This window comes from Helicoverpa zea, chromosome 29, assembly GCF_022581195.2.
Source record: "Helicoverpa zea isolate HzStark_Cry1AcR chromosome 29, ilHelZeax1.1, whole genome shotgun sequence".
Taxonomy (NCBI): Eukaryota; Metazoa; Arthropoda; class Insecta; order Lepidoptera; family Noctuidae; genus Helicoverpa; species Helicoverpa zea.
The window spans coordinates 830,713-849,608 of NC_061480.1; the positions used below are offsets into that span (position 1 = coordinate 830,713).

The 18,896-nt window shown below is 36.5% G+C and overlaps 1 protein-coding gene across 18 annotated transcripts in view; it reads right to left on the reverse strand.

Moving 5' to 3' along the window:
* Positions 1-18,896, reverse strand: part of LOC124644294 (gastrula zinc finger protein XlCGF57.1-like) — a 43,839-nt gene that overhangs the window by 17,675 nt on the left and 7,268 nt on the right. Inside the window, exons 5-6 of one of the 18 annotated variants that reach the window (XM_047183585.1) lie at positions 13,150-13,247; positions 9,976-10,301 (exon numbers count right to left, since the gene is read on the reverse strand). The exons of 10 other annotated variants lie outside the window; for them this stretch is intronic. In XM_047183585.1, the coding sequence (XP_047039541.1) occupies positions 10,119-10,301; positions 13,150-13,247 (281 nt within the window). In that variant the 3' untranslated portion in view covers positions 9,976-10,118. 7 more of the 18 variants (XM_047183565.1, XM_047183566.1, XM_047183582.1 and 4 more) reach the window with 7 other exon arrangements.

Sequence of the window (18,896 nt, forward strand, 5' to 3'; positions counted from 1 at the left end):
TAAATAAAAGAAATATGTAAACTATAATCTCTTTATTGGACTTACGCCTTAATATTATATGTACTTCATAATAATATTTATTCTAAATAATAAATTACATACGTACTCGCTACGTAATATCTAGAATACATTTCTTTTCAGAAATTTGCTGAAAATATCCAATAGTATTCATGTACTTATTGTACAACGGATTGAAATACATCATAGTTTTAAATATCACTGGGAACCTTTGGACAACCAAGATAATTTTAAGTTATGGAAGAAGATATGCACCGGCCCAATTTATTTTTTGATAAAGAACAAACATGTTCACTATATTCTATTGGAAGTAGGTATTTGGAAGGCAAGATAAGGAATTAAACAATATTCAAATATTGCTACTCTCAAAATAGCCTACAAAATCAAACAAGTACATAAAAAAAATAGTTTTTTTTCATAAGTTAAAAAGTAAACCGATAAGATGTATAAAGACAAACAGTTTTATCTAGCGAGTAATTTTCAGCATATTCCTACAACATTTAATTTTGAGCTATAATATAGATTTATTGCATTTTAGAGAGCATTTCATCAATCACTTAGACCCACGACCTTGCACCATTCAACTATAACGATAACCAAACCATAACCAGCCGTATACTTGCCGCCCTTTGGTCACCTCGGCGATTTGACTACTGAAAATGGTTCGGTAATTGTTATAGTTCAGTGATGGAACTCACCATTACGTATAAGTAAATTTTTGTTACGAGATCCTAATTGCAGGCGTCAAAAATGGTTTTCAACGCCATCTATTGTTATATTAAATGCATCAAATGATGCATTCATTTCTCAAGGCCCTATAAAATTATCTTACTTTCATTTGCAATTAATTGCAATACAATTCCGACGGGAAACGTCGTCGTTGTCAAATAACGCTGCCTCTCTGAAAACTGCGTATGCGTGAGGCATTAAGTGGATTTGGACTTCAGAGTGGCACGGAAATTTTGAAATGAAACAGACTCTCATGGCTGTTAAACTGATTTCTAATTCTCCAAATGAGTATCTTTTGGGGCGATCTCGCTATAATTTTTACTGACTGGGATTTGCAAATAACTGGATATATCTTTAACTCTGAAAAATATATAAAAAAAATCTTATGATTCACGATTGAGATTCTTTCAAAATAAGTATATTAGCTATATCTAAACTTATGATATTGCATCAAAAAAATACAACCATTTAAAAATCAGTCAAGACTATTCACGTAGAATGCTAACGGAAGAGGATATCATACATGGAAGTGCTTTTTAGCGATATGCTTGTCCAAAGACAGCTTAGAAGCGAACGCTCTAGAACAACTACCACAAGGAAAGCTATATTCAGTTTCCTTTTTCGTCCTATGGGTTTTAACATTATGATGGTATTTCTGCGACCGAGTTTTGAAAGTCATATGGCACGTAGTACATTCATACATTTCTGCACCCGGCTTGTAATTGTGGACCTCCATTAAATGTCGTTTTCTCAGTTCCCAGGTTGCAAATCTCGGTTTTTCTTTGCAATAAACACACATGTAAGGTAGGGTTGTGTGTTGAGTTTTGATATGAATGTTTCTCTCTTCTAAAGTAGTGAATGTAGCTACACAACGACTGCACGTGTATTTGTTGTCATGAGGAATTTTTGTATGCGCTTTCAATGCAGATTCGGTTATAAAACCTTCTCCGCAAGTATCGCAGACGTAATTCTGATAGTGTTCAGCCGTATGCTTCTTTAGAGATATGAAATCTGAAAATTGGATCTTGCATATCGCGCATTTCCAGTTACTACCATCGTTTAGCTTAAACGGCAATACTCCTGGTTGAACATCAGCGTTCAAGGGCTGTTTGTGATCATTCTTCAAATGTGACATCAGGTCATCTAAAGTATCGATGGGTATGAAACAAAGTTTGCATTGCAAGTCTGTTATATCAACCTTCAAAAACTCCTTTCGTATTTTTCTGCTAAAGACCAGTTGTATATCGAAATTTGCGTGACGGGACGCCATATGAGCTCTCAATCCTATAGGATCATTTGATTGTACCCGGCAAAAAACGCAATTGAAATTCTGGCCCCAAGTCCTAAAAGGACAGGCAGTAGAACATTCGAGAATAATCTCGGTATTGCTTTTGTATTTTAAAGCTTTTCCAAAACGAGGGTTATAGGAAGACTTGTAGCACTTAAAATTTCGTTCGTGTTGTCTCAAACCGTGGTCTGATAAGAACGTAGCTCCGCACTTTTCGCAAGTAAATATCTTCATGTGCGTTCGTAAATGGCCGTTGATTTGAGAGAATTTTGGAAAAGTTTTATCACATTCTAGACAAGTCCATCTCCCTGAGGGCCCTTGTCTATAAGGAAGTACTCCAAAAGGTACATCAAAGTTAACTTTGATTTTGTGATCTCGAGAAATATGGTTCATAAAGCTGTCTATATCAGGAATCTCTTGGGTACAAACGGTGCATTTTAAGTCTGTAATTTCAACTTTTAGGGCGTCATAGACTTTATAGAAAGCGCTGTTGTAGTCAGCGTTGGAATGTGCGGTTTTCATGTGGTCTCTCAAAGCTGCCATCGGTTCGAACTCGTCATGGCAGTAAGAGCAGACAATCCTATTAAAACGGGTCTTAAAGGGGAACGCTGTCGAATGCTTTAGTACAAGCACAGCATTTTGTCTTTGCGGGTTCTGACCGACAGATCGTTCGAACAATCTCTGTTTTGGTTTAATTTCGTTCTGACTAGGTCCGTCAGTATCCTTTGTGGACCCTAAAAAAGAAAAAGAATTTTCATCATTATTATATTCTAGCACAGCTTCTTGTTTTCGGAAGGGAGGAATTATATCCGACTTACATCACATTCAGCTCGATTTTAAGATCTTTATGTGAAAATATAAATAATATTCTTTTATATTTGTGTAAAAAATAAATTGAAAATATAATAAGCTTCAGACATCAAAATGCTTTTTAGCAACGTGTTTATCCAAGAACAGTTTAGTCGTGAACGCCTTTGGGCAGCTCGGACAAGGGTAATTCAATTCTGTATCTTTTTTTATTCGATGTACCCTGGCCATATGGTTGTATTTCCCTGATCTCGTCTTAAAAGACTTTTGGCAAGTCGAGCAATCATATTTATCGGCCCCTGTCTTGTAATTATGGACAGCCATCAGATGTTTTTTGCGGACCTCCCAGTTTGCAAACCGAGGTTTATCTTTGCAGTAAACACAGACGTACGGCAAAGACGTATGTTGTGTTTTGACGTGAACATTTCTCTCGTCGAGGGACGAAAATGTAGCTACACATCGACTGCAATTGTACTTATTCTCATGCGGTATTTTCGTATGAGCTATCATCGCAGATTCCGTTATAAAACCTTCACCGCAAGTATCACAAACGTAGTTTTGGAAATGTTCTGAAGTGTGCTTCTTTAGGGAGACAAAATCTTTGAACTCGTTTGGACAAATTGTACATTTCCACATAGACCCATCGTTTAGTCTAAAAGGTAGTACGCCTAGCTGTGCATCAGTGTTAATAGGTTGCTGGTGATCGTTTTTTAGATGGTAAATCAAGCTATCGAAATTATCTATAGGCATGAAGCATAATTTGCACTGAAGATCAGTTACATCAATATTGAGGAAATCTTTCCCTAGCTTTTTATAGAAGGCAGCTTTGACATCATAATTTGCGTGAATCGTGACCACATGCATACGGAGGCCACTAGGATCGTTACTTTGGACTCTGCAGAAGACACAATTGAAATTACTTTTCCATGTCCTGAAAGGACTTGCTGTAGAACATTGTAGAATGATTTCTGCGTTCGTTCTGGGTTTCAAGACTCTACCGTTTCTGGCCTTATAAGCAGTTCTAAAGCACTTTACTTGCCTATGATGATCTTTTAGAGCGTAATCAGAAACAAAGGTTGTCCCACACTTATCACAGTTATAATTCATGAAGTGAGTAACAATATGGCGATTAAAAGTAATGAAGGATGAGAAAATTTTATTACAATACACACAAAGCCACTGGTTTTCTGAATTCTGTTTATAAGGTAGGACTCCATAGCGAGCATTGAATTTAACGGGCTTATTATGCTCTCGATACAAATGGCTCATTAGACCATCTACGTCTTGTATTTCTTCTGAGCAAATCTTACATTCTAGGTTAGTAATATCGATTTTGATCAAATTATCTCTAGCTCTGTAAAATACGTTTTTGAAACCGGAGTTAATATGTTCCGTTTTCATATGATATCTGAGATCGGTGAGTGTATTAAATTCTTCGTGGCAATAGGAGCAAAGTATTTGACTAAAGCGAGTTTTAAAAGGGTACGCGGTTGAGTACGTAAGTATAAGTTCCGCGTTACGCCTTTGCGGGGTCTGGAAAACAAGGACTATTTTCTTTTTTGATTCATTCTCAGTACGTCCGTGTATTTCCAATGTGGTCCCTAAAAACAAAAAAGAAAATGGTCAGTGTCATTCCGGACAAGCTATTAATTACTACCTAATTATCGCACTAACATGACCAAAGCAGTCTATCGATGAGCCCCTTTCGGAACTCCTTATTAGAGTTTTGAAGATTGGTTGCGAAAATGAAGAGAATGCAAGTGTATACGAATCAACTGTTTATTAAATTTTGAAAGTGACAAACATTAGATATCATGGTAGTGGAGCGGTTAAGATAAGACATCTTCATCACATGAAGCCTAATCTTTTCAAAGACAAATTCACTATCCAATGGTGTAATAATAGAAGGCTCTATTTTACAGGTAAGATAAAAATACTGTCGAAACATTATAAGTCAAAATTAACATCCGGATGTGTTGTCTTCATATGGCCTTTCAAGCTGACTTTCTGAGCAAATTGCTTGTCACATAGTAGGCAGACGAACCTCTTCGATTCACTATGTGTCCACATATGCTGAGCCAAGCTTTTACTCCTCACAAAACTCTTGGAACAAATATTACACATGAACTGTTTCTCCCCTGTATGTCCTAAGGAATGATCGTCTAACCTTTTTTGGGTGTTGAACTTCAATCCACAACAGGCACACTGGAATCCTTCATCGGTATGGGCCAGTTTATAATGCGTATAAAAATATTTCCGACACGCGAATGTTTTGCTACATTCCGGACATTTGTAGACGATCTTCTCGTGTCCGTGGGCTTCTTCTAGATGCTTCTGCTTATGTTCCCAGGATTGAAACCTTTCGCCGCATACGACGCAGCAAAAAGTCCAGCACTGTTTAGAGAGTTTTACATGAGCTCTCTTCTTTTCTAACGTTGGGAAATCGGTCCAACATTTTCGACATACGTGCTTTCCTGAATGGCTGCATTTTATGTGGTATTTCAACGCTTCGTTTGTTAAATAATTTCGTCCACAGGTGTCACAAGTAAACCGTTGATAATGTAGTATCGTGTGGCGACAGAGCTTGATAAGAGTAGGCATTTTCTTCCCACAATGATAGCAGCAGTAGTTATTATTTTCCAATTTATACGGTTGTAAGCCTACGTCAAAATTCAGGTCCAATTTCTTTGAAAATTTCGGGTGTGCGTCTTTTAAATGCTGGGCAACGTCATCAATTTTCTCGAAGGGTTGTGAACACAGTCGGCATTTTAAGTTGAAAAGATCGACTTTTAGGTACTCTTTAGCGCTTCCAATGTGATGGAAGGCGGTTGAAATGGTGAATTGTTCGTGATGCACGTCGACGTGTCTCCTGAAATGCGTTGGGTCTTCGTACCCCTCACAGCAGTAGACGCAAGTAATAGCTTTGCCCCTCAACCTGAACGGATACAGGGTTGAGTATTGCAAGACAATCTCCGCGTTCTCTTTCGCCATTATATGTGGTTCTAGAAACAAAAAGAAAAATATCCCAGTGACTGGTCAGTTCACTTCTTCTTTCATTTATGGAAACTTATTTGCGAAGTTTACGATAACATTTAGTGTTTTCATGTGATGTTTTATTCATTTTCAGGTTACCATCGTCATTCTTAAGTGGATAGATGTTAGAAAAACAACAAGGTTGTGGTGTATCGTAATTTATTCGTAAAATAAACTTTAAATCATACATTTAAAAGACCAACAACAACATTTTAAGTGATGCATAAGTAAGTGATGCTTGCAAGCGTGTACATAATGATGCACCTAAACGTAGAAAAAGATTGTGACTCAAAGTAACAACAATTTTAGCCCTTCTTTTAGCTAATAAATCCTCCAAACAAATTATAACAAGCTTAAAATTTTAATCTTAAGCTTTTCTTACAAAACCACAGTATTGCACTACATAAATATTTTAACGTAATAACAAAAACATCATCTAAAATATACATATAGATACTACACGCATTATGGTCCTCTAACTATTCAACATTAAAGAATAGCCAAAATGAATTAAAGAAATGAAACTCTATTCTAGTTTTCCGAAATCTGATTTCAGGATGTAATATAGGTAACTTAAATTTATAAGTAAACTGGCTACCGCCCGCCGTTTCACCCGGGTCCTGAGAGAACTTCTTCCCGTAGCCGGATGGTGACAAAAACTATCCTATGTCCTTATACCAGGTCCAAGCTACCTTCCCTCTAATTTTTAGTTCCAACGTTTCAGCTATTCTTGAGAAGTATTGTACCTAATGCGACTTTCTTTTATAAACGTAGATAATTAACAGAAGAAAAGTCTTAACCAATAAACCATTGATCTTCAGAAATCTCAGGATGATGTCCCTTCATATGGGACTTATAACTGACTCTTTGATTAAACTGTTTATTACAAGGCCTGCATTCAAAACGTTTATATTCGCTATGTATCCACATGTGCTGAGCAAGATTCTTCTTTCTGGGAAAGGCTTTAGAGCACACATTGCATTGAAACATCTTAGCGCCCGTATGGACTACAATGTGCTGTTCAAGGTACCTTTTCGATGCGAACTTTCGTCCACAGTAAGGACAGGTGAAATTGATTTCAGCGTGGGTAGTATTGAAGTGATATCTGTACTTATTTCTTGTTGTAAAACTTAAGCTGCATTCAGGACACGAATACGACTTTTTCTTCTGTCCATGGACTTGTACTAAATGTTCCTCCTTGCTTGACCACGTCATGAATCTTTGCAGACACATGTAACATTGATACATCCAGCATTTAGGAGAATTGATTGTATGTTCCTTCTTAGCTTCTAGAGAGCTAAAAGTCTGTCTACACTTCCTGCAAATCCTTTCTTTATCTATGTGAGAGAATCTTATATGTTGTTGAAGACCGCTGTTGGTCGTATAAGACTTGCCACAGCAATCGCACGTAAAGTTCCGATAGTGCGAAGACATATGCCGACTTAGCTGTCTCATACAAGGAAAATTAACATCACAGACACCACACATTAATCTATCCTGAACAAATTTGAAAGGATTGACACCCAACTGGTAATCAAAGTTAATTTTCTCATCATGTTTCTCATTCAAATGGTAGGCAAATTCTTCGACCCTGTTGAAAGTTTGGGCGCATTTTCTGCACGCCATTTCCGTGCAATCGATTTTGATGTAGCTGTCGTAAGCGCAATGGGCAAACGCGGTTCGTACTTTGAAGTAATCATGTTCGGTTTTCATGTGTTGCCGGAATAAGGCCGCATCGGTGTAGGATTCACAGCAGTATACGCACATGAGGTCCGTTTCCGGCAGTCGGAAGGGGTAAACGGTTGCAAACGTGAGGATGGTCGCGGCATTCCGTCGAGCCACCGACAACGGATTCTCGTCTAGAACAGACAAATGTCTTGTGTCATTTATTTGGTGTCCTTGATGTCAATTCTTGCTGTTTTACACATTCTAAACTAAGGTGTACTGGTGGGGCTTTTCAAAGGAGTTACCGCGGTCCTGGTACATAAAGGGCTTAAGAAGGAACATGGTGAGTTTTAGTCAATAAGAGTCTGGCACTCCCTCACGCTGCACCCACAGTGAGAGGGATCACGTGATGATATTCCAACAAAAACAATAATTTACTAGTTTAAATTTCCTTTTAATCTTATTTTTGTTTTGTTATTGCCTAGTCAGATTATGGACACTATAATTTTTTTCTAAATTATAACGCCGTTTTACCCTGAAAATGTGTATTTTGAATTGGAAACGGCAAAAAGATTTTAATTAATGTGCCTAAGCTATTTCTGCTGATCACTTTTAAAGGTGCGTCCTTTTGTAAGTTAAGCTTGAGTAAGGTCAATAAAAGCAAAATACAGTTATCAAGTTAATAATCAATTTATTAAATACTATACCTAACTACAAAATAATTATGAAACAGATAACGAAATATACCAACGTATTATAATTTCTATTTTTCTAACAATATTTAACAGACTATTTCGACTATTTTAGAGTGTGTTTGGATACGTAAAGTAACTCGATTTATCGATATTATAAAACCTGAAAATTTGGGAGTTCTTTACTACTCAATAACAACTGAACCGGCTGAAAATTGGTGGAGAGGTAGCTTAGAACCAAGATTCGGTGTTTATATATTAGTCATAAGCTCCAAACACACTCTAAAATAATATAAATATTAATTAAAATTAAACATAAAACTCTATTACACATACATTTTCCGTTATGTCCGAATATAATTTTCAATATAACATAAACAGCCATCTTTACATACAGAAAACAATATTAATTTAAATAATTACTTTAGGATAAAACAAAATAACTTATACAATTACAGTACAGTAGCTTTAACACAAAAAGAAATGAATATAATTCTGTTTAAAATAACAGAATTGTCTGACTTAAAAACAATGTATTGTTATTCCATTCCTATCTTTTAGAAGTGTCTCTTAAGTTTGTGGTAAAGAAAAATCACTTTTTTATCGTAATGTAGAATGATTCAGATATTCAAAAGAAGCTGATCGATCATAAGGTTAAGCAACGCATGGTAGTCGCAAACAACACAAGTAGGTCTATGGTAACTACTGACAGTCAGTCTTACCAAGGGGTATCGGGTAACTCGGGTAACTGGGTAGAGGAGGTCAGATATGTATGTAAAAAACTGGTAATCAGCTGCATCCGTTAACATTCGAAGCCGATACCGACATAGTTGGAAAAATAATAACTAGATGATGATGATGTTAAGAGGGATTCGAGAGATAATCCTACTAATATTATTAATCTGAAAGTTTGTGAGAATGTATGGATTTTTGTTTGTTATTCTTTCACGCAAAAACTGCAGGACCGATTTGGTAATAATTGGAGAAGATTATAAGCTGCTTGCCTAAAACAAACTACCCAATTTCCCCCAAATCCGGGTGATAAGACTTCATATGGGTTTTGTAACTAACTTTCTGATTGAACGGCTTAACACAAATCTTACACTCGAACCTCTTAACCTCACTATGTATCCACATATGCTGTCTCAAAGTGGACTTCCTCGGAAAACTTTTGGAACAAATATCGCAACAAAAAAGCCTCTCGTTTGAATGGACTATCATATGCCTGTTCAGAACATATTTCGAGTCAAATTTACGTTTGCAACCGGGACATTCGAAGTGTTGATCTGTGTGTACTATCGTGAAATGAGCTTTGAATTTATTCTGTTTTGTGAATACAAGATCGCATTCGGGACACGGATAATCCTTAGTAGGTATGCCATGTTCCTTTTCCATATGAGCGCGTTTTATCTTCCAAGTGCTGAATCTATCTCCGCAAACTGGACATAGATGCTGTCTGCACTTTCTAGAAGCCTCGAAATGCCGTTTTTGATCTTCAGTCGAGTATAAAATGATTTTGCATTTCCTACATCGGCGCTGTTTTGGCACTAATTTGCAGGAGAATTCGAGATGTTTTTGCAAAGAGGCAGATGACGCAAATGATTTGCCACAAAGCTCACAGGTGCATTGAAAGAAATGTTTATGTATATGTCGGCTCAAACTTCGAATATTTGAGGATTTAGCGTGACAAACTGCACAAGACAGTCTATCGGACTGCATGTAAAAAGGTTGGAGTCCTATATCGTGGTCGAAAGCGATATTTTTGTTATGGGCTGTACTTAAATGGATCGCGGCCTCTTCGATGTTGTTGAAGGTTTGTGAGCATATTCTGCAGCGGAGGTCTGTGCTGTCAACTTTGATATAACCTTCATGGAGGTGACTGAAAGCTACCCTGACGTTGACTTCATCATGCTCGTCTTCCATATGCTTCCTGAAGCGCGGCGCGTCATCGAAACTTTCGCAGCAGTAAACACAAACGATTGCACTCTCCGGGAGTCTAAACGGGTAAGCGGTGATATATTGTACAACGATCTGGGCGTTCCGTTTCGCGATGTACATCGGATTATTGTCTAGAACAAAAGAGACATTGGTCACTATGTATTAGTGCTAATTAACGTCATTAATTTACAGCCCAGTGTACTTAATTTAAAGGAATACTAAAGTAGAGAGAAGAGACCGCGAAATAGTGCTTAGATAAAAACTTCGATTGTTTCATTAACATAATTTTAAAAGTCCGGATACTAATTTTCGTTTTACGTAAATATACATATGATTGACTTTTAAAAATACGACAGATTGACATGCAGCCGTTCGAGTGCGAGTGTGCAGGTTCTATTACGCGGCAAGTACCTATATTACTTTTTTAGCACATCTTGGACACCAATGACTGAATAACGGTGAAGAAAATAATCATTAGAAAACCTGGACTTTAAAAATCCAAAATCGGCAATCCGCCTTGAGCAACCTTTTCGCTGATTAACACCTATTCCTTCTCTGTATGAGTAGGTCTTAGTAGGTAAATAAAACTATGACAAAGTACACAACCTTTTAACACCCAGCGCTCAACTCAGGGTGTCTGGATTTCATATGCGTCCTCCAACTTACTCTCTGGTTAAAAGTTTTATCGCACATCTTACACTCATGCTTCTTCACTTCACTATGGATCCACATATGCTGATCCAAGGTTGACTTCCTCGGAAAAGCCTTAGAACAAACCGTACATATGAAGTTCCTTTCCCCCGTATGTATCACGAGGTGTCTTTTCAAATTAGTTTCACTATCAAACCTCTTTTCACAGTAAGAACATTCGTAATAATCATCCGTATGCGTAGTTATGAAGTGTGAGCGTAAATAATCGCGTTTTTTGAACACGATATCGCATTCCGGACAGGTATAAGATTTCTGAGGCACGTTATGAGTAGCTTTCATATGATTTTGTTTCATGTTCCAAGTAACAAATCGATCTCCGCAAACGTTACAAACATGTTGTCGACATCTCAGAGATTTTTCTAAATGATTGTTCCTTTCTAAGAGGGTGAGGAAGACTTTTTTGCATTTTCTACATTTGATTTTTTGGGATTCACTGAAGCAGGTGAATCTTAAATGACTTTGCAGTGACGTGTACATGGCATAAGACTTCCCGCACGTATCACAAGTGTATTTAACGAAATGCGTGTGTATGTGTTTGCTCAACAGCGCTAAAGTAGAGAATTTTTCTGAACACATTGCACACGCGTATTTGTTCATATAAATTTTGAAGGGATGAAGGCCTAAATCGTGATTGATGTTCACGTTTTTACAGTGTATATTGTAAAGATGTTCCGCAGCTTGTTCTATGTTATTTAAGGTTTCAAAGCAAATCCTACATTTGAGATCTGTGCAATCAACTTTAATCGCTCCTTCGCCAACGTGGTTAAATGCCATTTTGACTTTGAAATCCTGATGTTCTGTGCGCATATGGTCCCTAAACACAGCCGGGTCAGGGAAACTATCGCAGCAATAAACGCAAACCATGGAAGATTCTGGAAGCTTGAACGGGTAAGCCGTCGTAAACTGTATCATCATTTTGGCGTTGTGTCGCGCGACGTACATCGGATTTACTTCTAGAACAAAAAGAAACGACCGATATCACTTTTTTTGGTCTGTGATATTATTGACACTAGTCAATTAAGTATGTAACCTATAGTACGAGATTACATGCAGACTAAAAACGTCTTTGCTTGTAATTTAGCTGCCATTAAAAATGAAAATCGTTAAGTTTTAGACCCAACTGGTCTTATTGGAAGACGGTAAAATGCGATTTAACTAGACTCTAAATTATATGACTGGCCCTCTATTCCAACGACTAGTCACCAGTAACACTACACTTTATAAATATAAAATAACAGAACATTAAAATACTATAAAAAAATCAAGTTATTCGCTCAAAACAGAAAACATGAGTTTTAAATTATTATTTTTTGCCTCAAAATCTCCCAAATCCGGATGGTAAGATTTCATATGGGTTCTCCAACTGACTTTTTGGTTAAATTTCTTATTGCAAAGTTTGCACTCAAAGCGTTTGTGCTCCATATGTATCCACATATGCTGAATCAAGTTCTTCTTCCTAGGAAAGGATTTAGGACAAACTGTGCAGGGGAACAACTTCTCCATGGTATGTGAGACCCTATGTTCTTCTAGAATCTTCTTTGTTTCAAATTTCATACCGCAACAGGAACAAACGTAATTATCATCTGTGTGAGACAGTCTAAAGTGTGACCGGTACTTTTTCCGTTCGTGGAATACTTGTCCACACTCTGGACAGACGTAAGATTTCTTCTCGACGCCATGACACTCCGCTAAATGGGCTTGCTTCGCGTGCCAAGACATGAATCTTTGACCGCAAATGCAGCATAAATGCGACCAGCATCGCGGCGATTCACTCAAATGCTTTCGTTTCTCCTCATTAGAGCTGAAAGTCCGTTTGCATTTTCGGCAAATTTTCTCGCTGCCGATGTGCGAATATCTTATGTGATTTCTGAGTGCTGTGTTTGTTGCGTAAGATTTCCCACAAGCTTCGCAGGTGTACCTCCAGAAATGGACTTGTGTGTGCCTGCTAAGTTGCCTTAGACATAATGTTTTAGCGTTACAAATGGCGCAGAAAAACTTATTGTCTTCCAACTTGAAGGGTTGGAGTCCTACTTCGAAATTCAAATCTAAGGCTTTATTATGATCCTTGTGCAAATGTTCAGCGATTTGTTGCAAATTCTGGTAATGTTTGAAGCATATTCGACAGTTTATATTAGTGCAGTCAACTTTGATGAATCCCTCTGAGCAGTGATTGAAAGCCATTTTGGGGTTGAAAGTATCATGTTCTTCGTCCATATGAGACCTGAACTCGGCAGGATCGGGGTAAGTTTCGCAACAGTAAACACAAACCATGCTATCTTCGGGCAGCTTGAAGGGGTAAACGGTTGAATATTTCACTATAAGCTCGGCGTTCCGTTTAGCGATGAAATTCGGGTCATTTTGCTTGTCTAGAACAAAAAGAAATGCCCAGTCATTCAACTGCTCCTCGTTTCTTCTTCGTTCATGGTGTTGGTGATAAATGGTACTTCTTTGGAAGTTAATGAATTATTTTATTCGTATGGTAAGATAGTTTTTGGTTCGTATGGCAATGACACGTTCTCTTGTTATTTTTCGAGTAACACAGCTTATGGCCCGTAAGGTTATTGATTACAATCAAATAATGTGAGGAGGTAAATAAAATAGTACCTAATGAACAGAATTGGTGCATCATATAAGAGCGAAAGTTTATGTCTTTAACTAAATGATAACAAGATTCAGGGAACATTAAAGAATGTTTATTCAAGTTCTTCTGTACTAGTATTACAACGCTAAAGAATTTGTTTCTTTGCTAGAACGGGCTTACCCCAGACACAGGTTTTTTTTTTTTTTTCATTTTTTATAGACTATTTATGGAGGAAGGTTATAGGCTAGTTGTTATCCGGGTGCGCGAAGTTAGTCGCGGGTAAAATCCCTGGCGGAATATTCATTCAATATTTGAATAGTTGTCTTATAAATCCTAATGTTACATTTAAATATCTGCCTGCATTTGAGGTAGCTAAAATCCGTGCAGTAGTAGCCAAGGCTGCTTGTAACCACAAAAAAATTACTGAAACCGTTACTAACTTATTCAAAATCGACCAACTCCGGATGGTAAGACCTCATATGACTCTTCCAACTAACTCGCTGATTAAACTGCTTATTACACGGTTCACAACTAAACCTCTTCTTCTCACTATGTACCCACATATGCTGCTTCAAATTCTTAATCCTAAGGAAAGCCTTGGGACATCCAGGACACTGATGAATTTTCTCCCTCGTATGAACTATCTTATGTGAAGAGAGGTTACTGGCGTTATGAAACTTTAGGCTGCAATACTCGCAAGTGTATTCCACATCAGTGTGAGCACTAATATAGTGTGCTCTGTAAGACTTATTGTCGGTATAAGACTTTGGACATAGAGGGCATTTGTGTTCCTTTTTATCTTCAACGCCGTGAACCTCACTTAAATGTTCCGTTTTAAGCTTGACTGAACGAAATCTTTCATTACATAAAGAGCAAACGTAAGGCCAGCATCGAGAGCTTGTCAATTTATGTTGCTGCAATTCTTCTTTGTTAGTAAAAGACTGTTTACATTTAACACAAATCTTGTATTGGGAGTGACTGATGCGTTTATGACTTCTCAAGCTTTCACTACTGGTGTAAGTTCGTCCGCAAGTTTCACAAGCATACTTATGATAATGGACCCCATTATGTCTCGAAAGGGAGCGTAAGCAAGGAAATTTCTTGTGGCAATTAGCACAGACCCATCTTTCGTCTCCTAAAACAAAAACTTGTATTCCTAAATCGAAATTTAAGTTGATTTTCTTATCGTGTACTAGGAATAGGTGTTCTGCGACTGATTTTAGGTCTGTGAACTTTTTCGCGCAAATCTTGCATCCTAGATCCGTGCAATCGGCTTTGAGGTACTCATTGAGTCCTAGAGTGCGTGCAAATGTTATGTTCCTGTGTTCTTGACTCATATGTTGCCTGAAAGCTTCAGGGTCCTCGAAGCAATCGCGGCAGCAAACGCACATCATCTGATTAACTGGGATCCTGAACGGATAGGCGGTAGAGTACTTCAATATTTGCTTAGCATTTTGCCTCGCTTCGGCTAACGGATCGTAGTCTAGAACAAAAAGAAATGGCCTTTTGTCATATTGATGTTCGACAGGAATTTGCGCTGGAGCGCTTCCGAAAGAATTATCCGTTTATTTTCGTCAACAAATACTGTTTTTTAAGTTTCACTGAATTTGTTTTTCAAAAGAAAAAAAGGTTAAGTAGTATGAGAATTACTTTTGGTTTTTGGTAATTAACGGTAGAAAACATTAAGTGATTGATGTGACCGATTGACGTCACATGTTAGTGTAAACCAGCGCCGCGACTCTGTCTCGCATAGGGTCGCTGCATATGCTGAGCGAGGGCCATTTCGCGTGATCGTGACGCATATTTTCCTTTTTCCATTCTCTTCTTTTTTTTCGTTTTCATTCCTGTTTTGTTTTATTTTTGTGAGCTTTTATATGTATTCGTTTTTGTGTGTGCGTCACGAACGCGAATAAACGTTTTGATTTGATTTGATTTGATTACGAGGCCTGTAAAAATTTTCTCAAAGAGTTATTCTAAAAATTAACTAATCGATTCGCAAATTGTACGATTTTTACCTTACACCACTTTATCTTGGCATCTTGCCTTGTAGGTTACGCAAAGAAAGTAGTTCCTAACACATTTTGTCAATTTCTATTATATTCAAGGTAATTTCATCTGATTAGGGAGAACCTTTCAAAAAGAAGTGAAAATAATACAGTAAATGGGTATTGATCTTAAATTTTATTACACATAATTTATACATACTAATAATAATAATATCAAGCTTAATTTTTTTAGTGTAAATAATCGTCACGCAATATGTACACCACGCGGGCGAAGCCGCTGGCGGAAGTTAATTATTTTATCATATCAAAATGCAATCCCTAATCGCAAAACCAAGTTTAGATCGATTACTGGAATTCGTTGTAAGGGCCGATTTTTCAATCGTCAGGTAACCTTTACCTTAAGAATACGTTTGACGTTTTGACAGATTTTGTATAGAAAATATGACAAACCGCCATATTTATTCCTCACGTAGAAGTGTTATGATGATTGAACAATGGGCTCTAAATTCATTAAAATTTTCTGTAAATAAATAAAAATATGATCGCTTCAGCGATAAATTGCTTCATAAAGATCAGTTTAAATAAATAAAAAAAATATGAATAAAAAAGGGTTGGCACACAGATTTACCATCTTTCGATAATTTTAAGCCCAAAATATGATTCAATACCGACTACTATTTGAATAAAATCTTTCACTATACGTATATGTAAGTCCTAAAATTACGCCTATATAAGTGAGAAACTCGATAAAATGTGCGCAATTAACAATACCTATACTATAAAGTTCATTCACAAATTATGTTTAGCAATATGCCGATTCAAACGGTAAACGGACAAGAACTTCAAGCCACAATGCTTGCAAACCGCACAATCTTCAGAGTGGTGCAATTTAAAGTGATCATAATACACACTTTCGTTCGTAAAATCAATATTACAGTCGGCACAGCGATGTATCCTCTTCGACTGGCCATGAGCTACTTCCATATGGCGTTTCCTCATCTTCCAATCCAAGAACCTCTCCTGGCATTTAGGACAGCAGTAAGGCAAGCAAGACTTCTGTGTCCTTCTATGCTTCTCTTTAGCTTCCATATTCGGGAAAACTTTCTTGCATTTCTTGCAAGAGACCTCATAGTTTTGATGTTTGGATCTCACGTGTCTTAGAAGACCCGTTGTGGCTACATAGCTGTTGCCACAAACATGGCATACGTAGCTCAAAAAGTGGGTTATAGTGTGTCTATTTAAATGGAATAGTGACGGGAAATTCTTCTCGCAGACAGCGCAATTAAATACGTCTTTATGCAAAAGGTATGGCATGACTCCAAGTTTAGCATTTGGATCGATTTTCCTTCCATGTTCTGAGTCTATATGTGCCAAAGCGGCATCTAAGTTGGGGAACCCATTACGGCAAACCCTGCAACGTAAATTTGTGAGGTCGGCTTTGATGAATTCGTTTTTCGGAAGATGGTGGAAGGCGACTTTGATGCTGAAATAGTCGTGTTCAGTGTCCATGTGTCTCCTGAAGTCATCTGGGTCTTCGAACAGCTCTTGGCAGTAGACACAGAGTATAGACTTGTCATTGACCCTGAAAGGGTATGCGGTTGTGCTACTGATAATGACCTCGGCGTTCGCGCGCGCAGCATCGTAACTTTGCGCTAAAAAAGAAAAATCTCTTTTGTAGACCACACTTTTTGAAAATGTCTTCTATCTTCTAAGGTTGTCTTGAGTATGGCAATGCTTGGGTTTCTTGTCCGTTTTAATTACCGATAAATTTACAAACTTAACGAGTATTTTCTTATTTGTATAATACTTTTTCTTAGTCACGACTAAGAAATCACCTACGGACTTATTAATGTCCCTACTAGGTTAAATCTTAAGTTATTAAAATACCTTCAAAATATGAAGTAGATATAAGATTCACTCGTAAAATCAACCATGTTGACTATAGTTTATTTAATATTTTCAAAGAGTTTATAGAGTTTTGGCAAGGTAGCCTTCAGTTATTGTAAAAGGGAATAAACCCCGTAAATGCATGGTATATTTATAGAAAAGAACATGTATAAATTAGCTTAATTAAAGTGCGAATATGTGATATCAAAAATCAATAGTAATTTGTTCTTAGAAAAACTTAATTATCAAGAAAAAAATTGTATAGACAAAGTACTATTGATTTTTGTTTAAAGTAGCATAAGAAATAGCGTGAAAGAAGTCAATTATTAGGAAATTTAATTCCATATTATTATTTCTTAAACCATTATAATAATATGAAATATTTACATCAAAAACTTTTTATCTTTCAAAAATGTTTTTTTTTTATAATTTTTTCACACTATTTCAAAATACTAAAAAGGCAGTTTAGCCTACACATGGATATGTCTCAAATATTTTCAAAAAATAAAATTTTAATACGAAAGTATGTAATTTTAAAAAAAGTTCAGAGCTCTTTATAATAACACTGAAATATACATGCGAACATTGAAACATACATTAATTTAATAAAATAATAAAAAAAAAATATTTCTTTTCACTTTTTATTTTTTCAGATATTTTTTTAATTAAAAGCTTTTTTACTTATAATTTCAATGTTCACAAATATAGAATAAGAAAACTTACCTGCAATACGAAGCGAAGAGTCGAACTAAATTAACTTAAGGTGGGAATCGAACCCAGATTGATTCAGTAAGTTGCAACCCCGCTGCGCTGCTCGTTCAAGACAATAGGATTTACGATTTTCACATAAATGTAGAAAAAAAATGATAAAAAGATAGTAAGTAATTATAGACTTTTTATTTGTTTGTTCAAAGACAAATAACAGACAAACCTTGCTCAAAATAAAAATGCGAAATTAATCCGTCTTTTTGTCAGGCTCTCACGTCAAATTACCGAACTGATTTTAATGAAATTTGGTACACAGAATTCAACTACTTTTTTTCAGTTGAGGGAAGTGATTCACACTGAGCAATGAGCCCACTAATTTCATGAAAAAATCTTTTAAAATGACAATAATTCTTTAAAATAAAATACCTGAAAACCAACATGTTTCTTAGGAATTGAACCTAAGGACCAATTTACTTTCAAAAGTGTATACATGACATATATTATACTCAATCTCTACTAATATTATAAAGAGGTAAAGTTTGGGAGTTTGTAAAGGTTAATTATAATTTCTAGATCCACGGCAAAATCAGTTTCACAATAAAACGCCCAACATCAAAAATATAATTACAATCCATCTGCAAATCTTCTTGTTTTCCTAAAACGCTGAAAAAAATACACAGAAAAAACAGCAAAAATACACATAATATGACACAAAAATTACTTAAATATAATCAGCTCTAACATTCGTTTTACAATATATAGAATGACAAGAAATAATATGGCTTATTACAGTGATTCCCAAATGGGGTTCCGCGGAACCCTGAGGTTCCGTG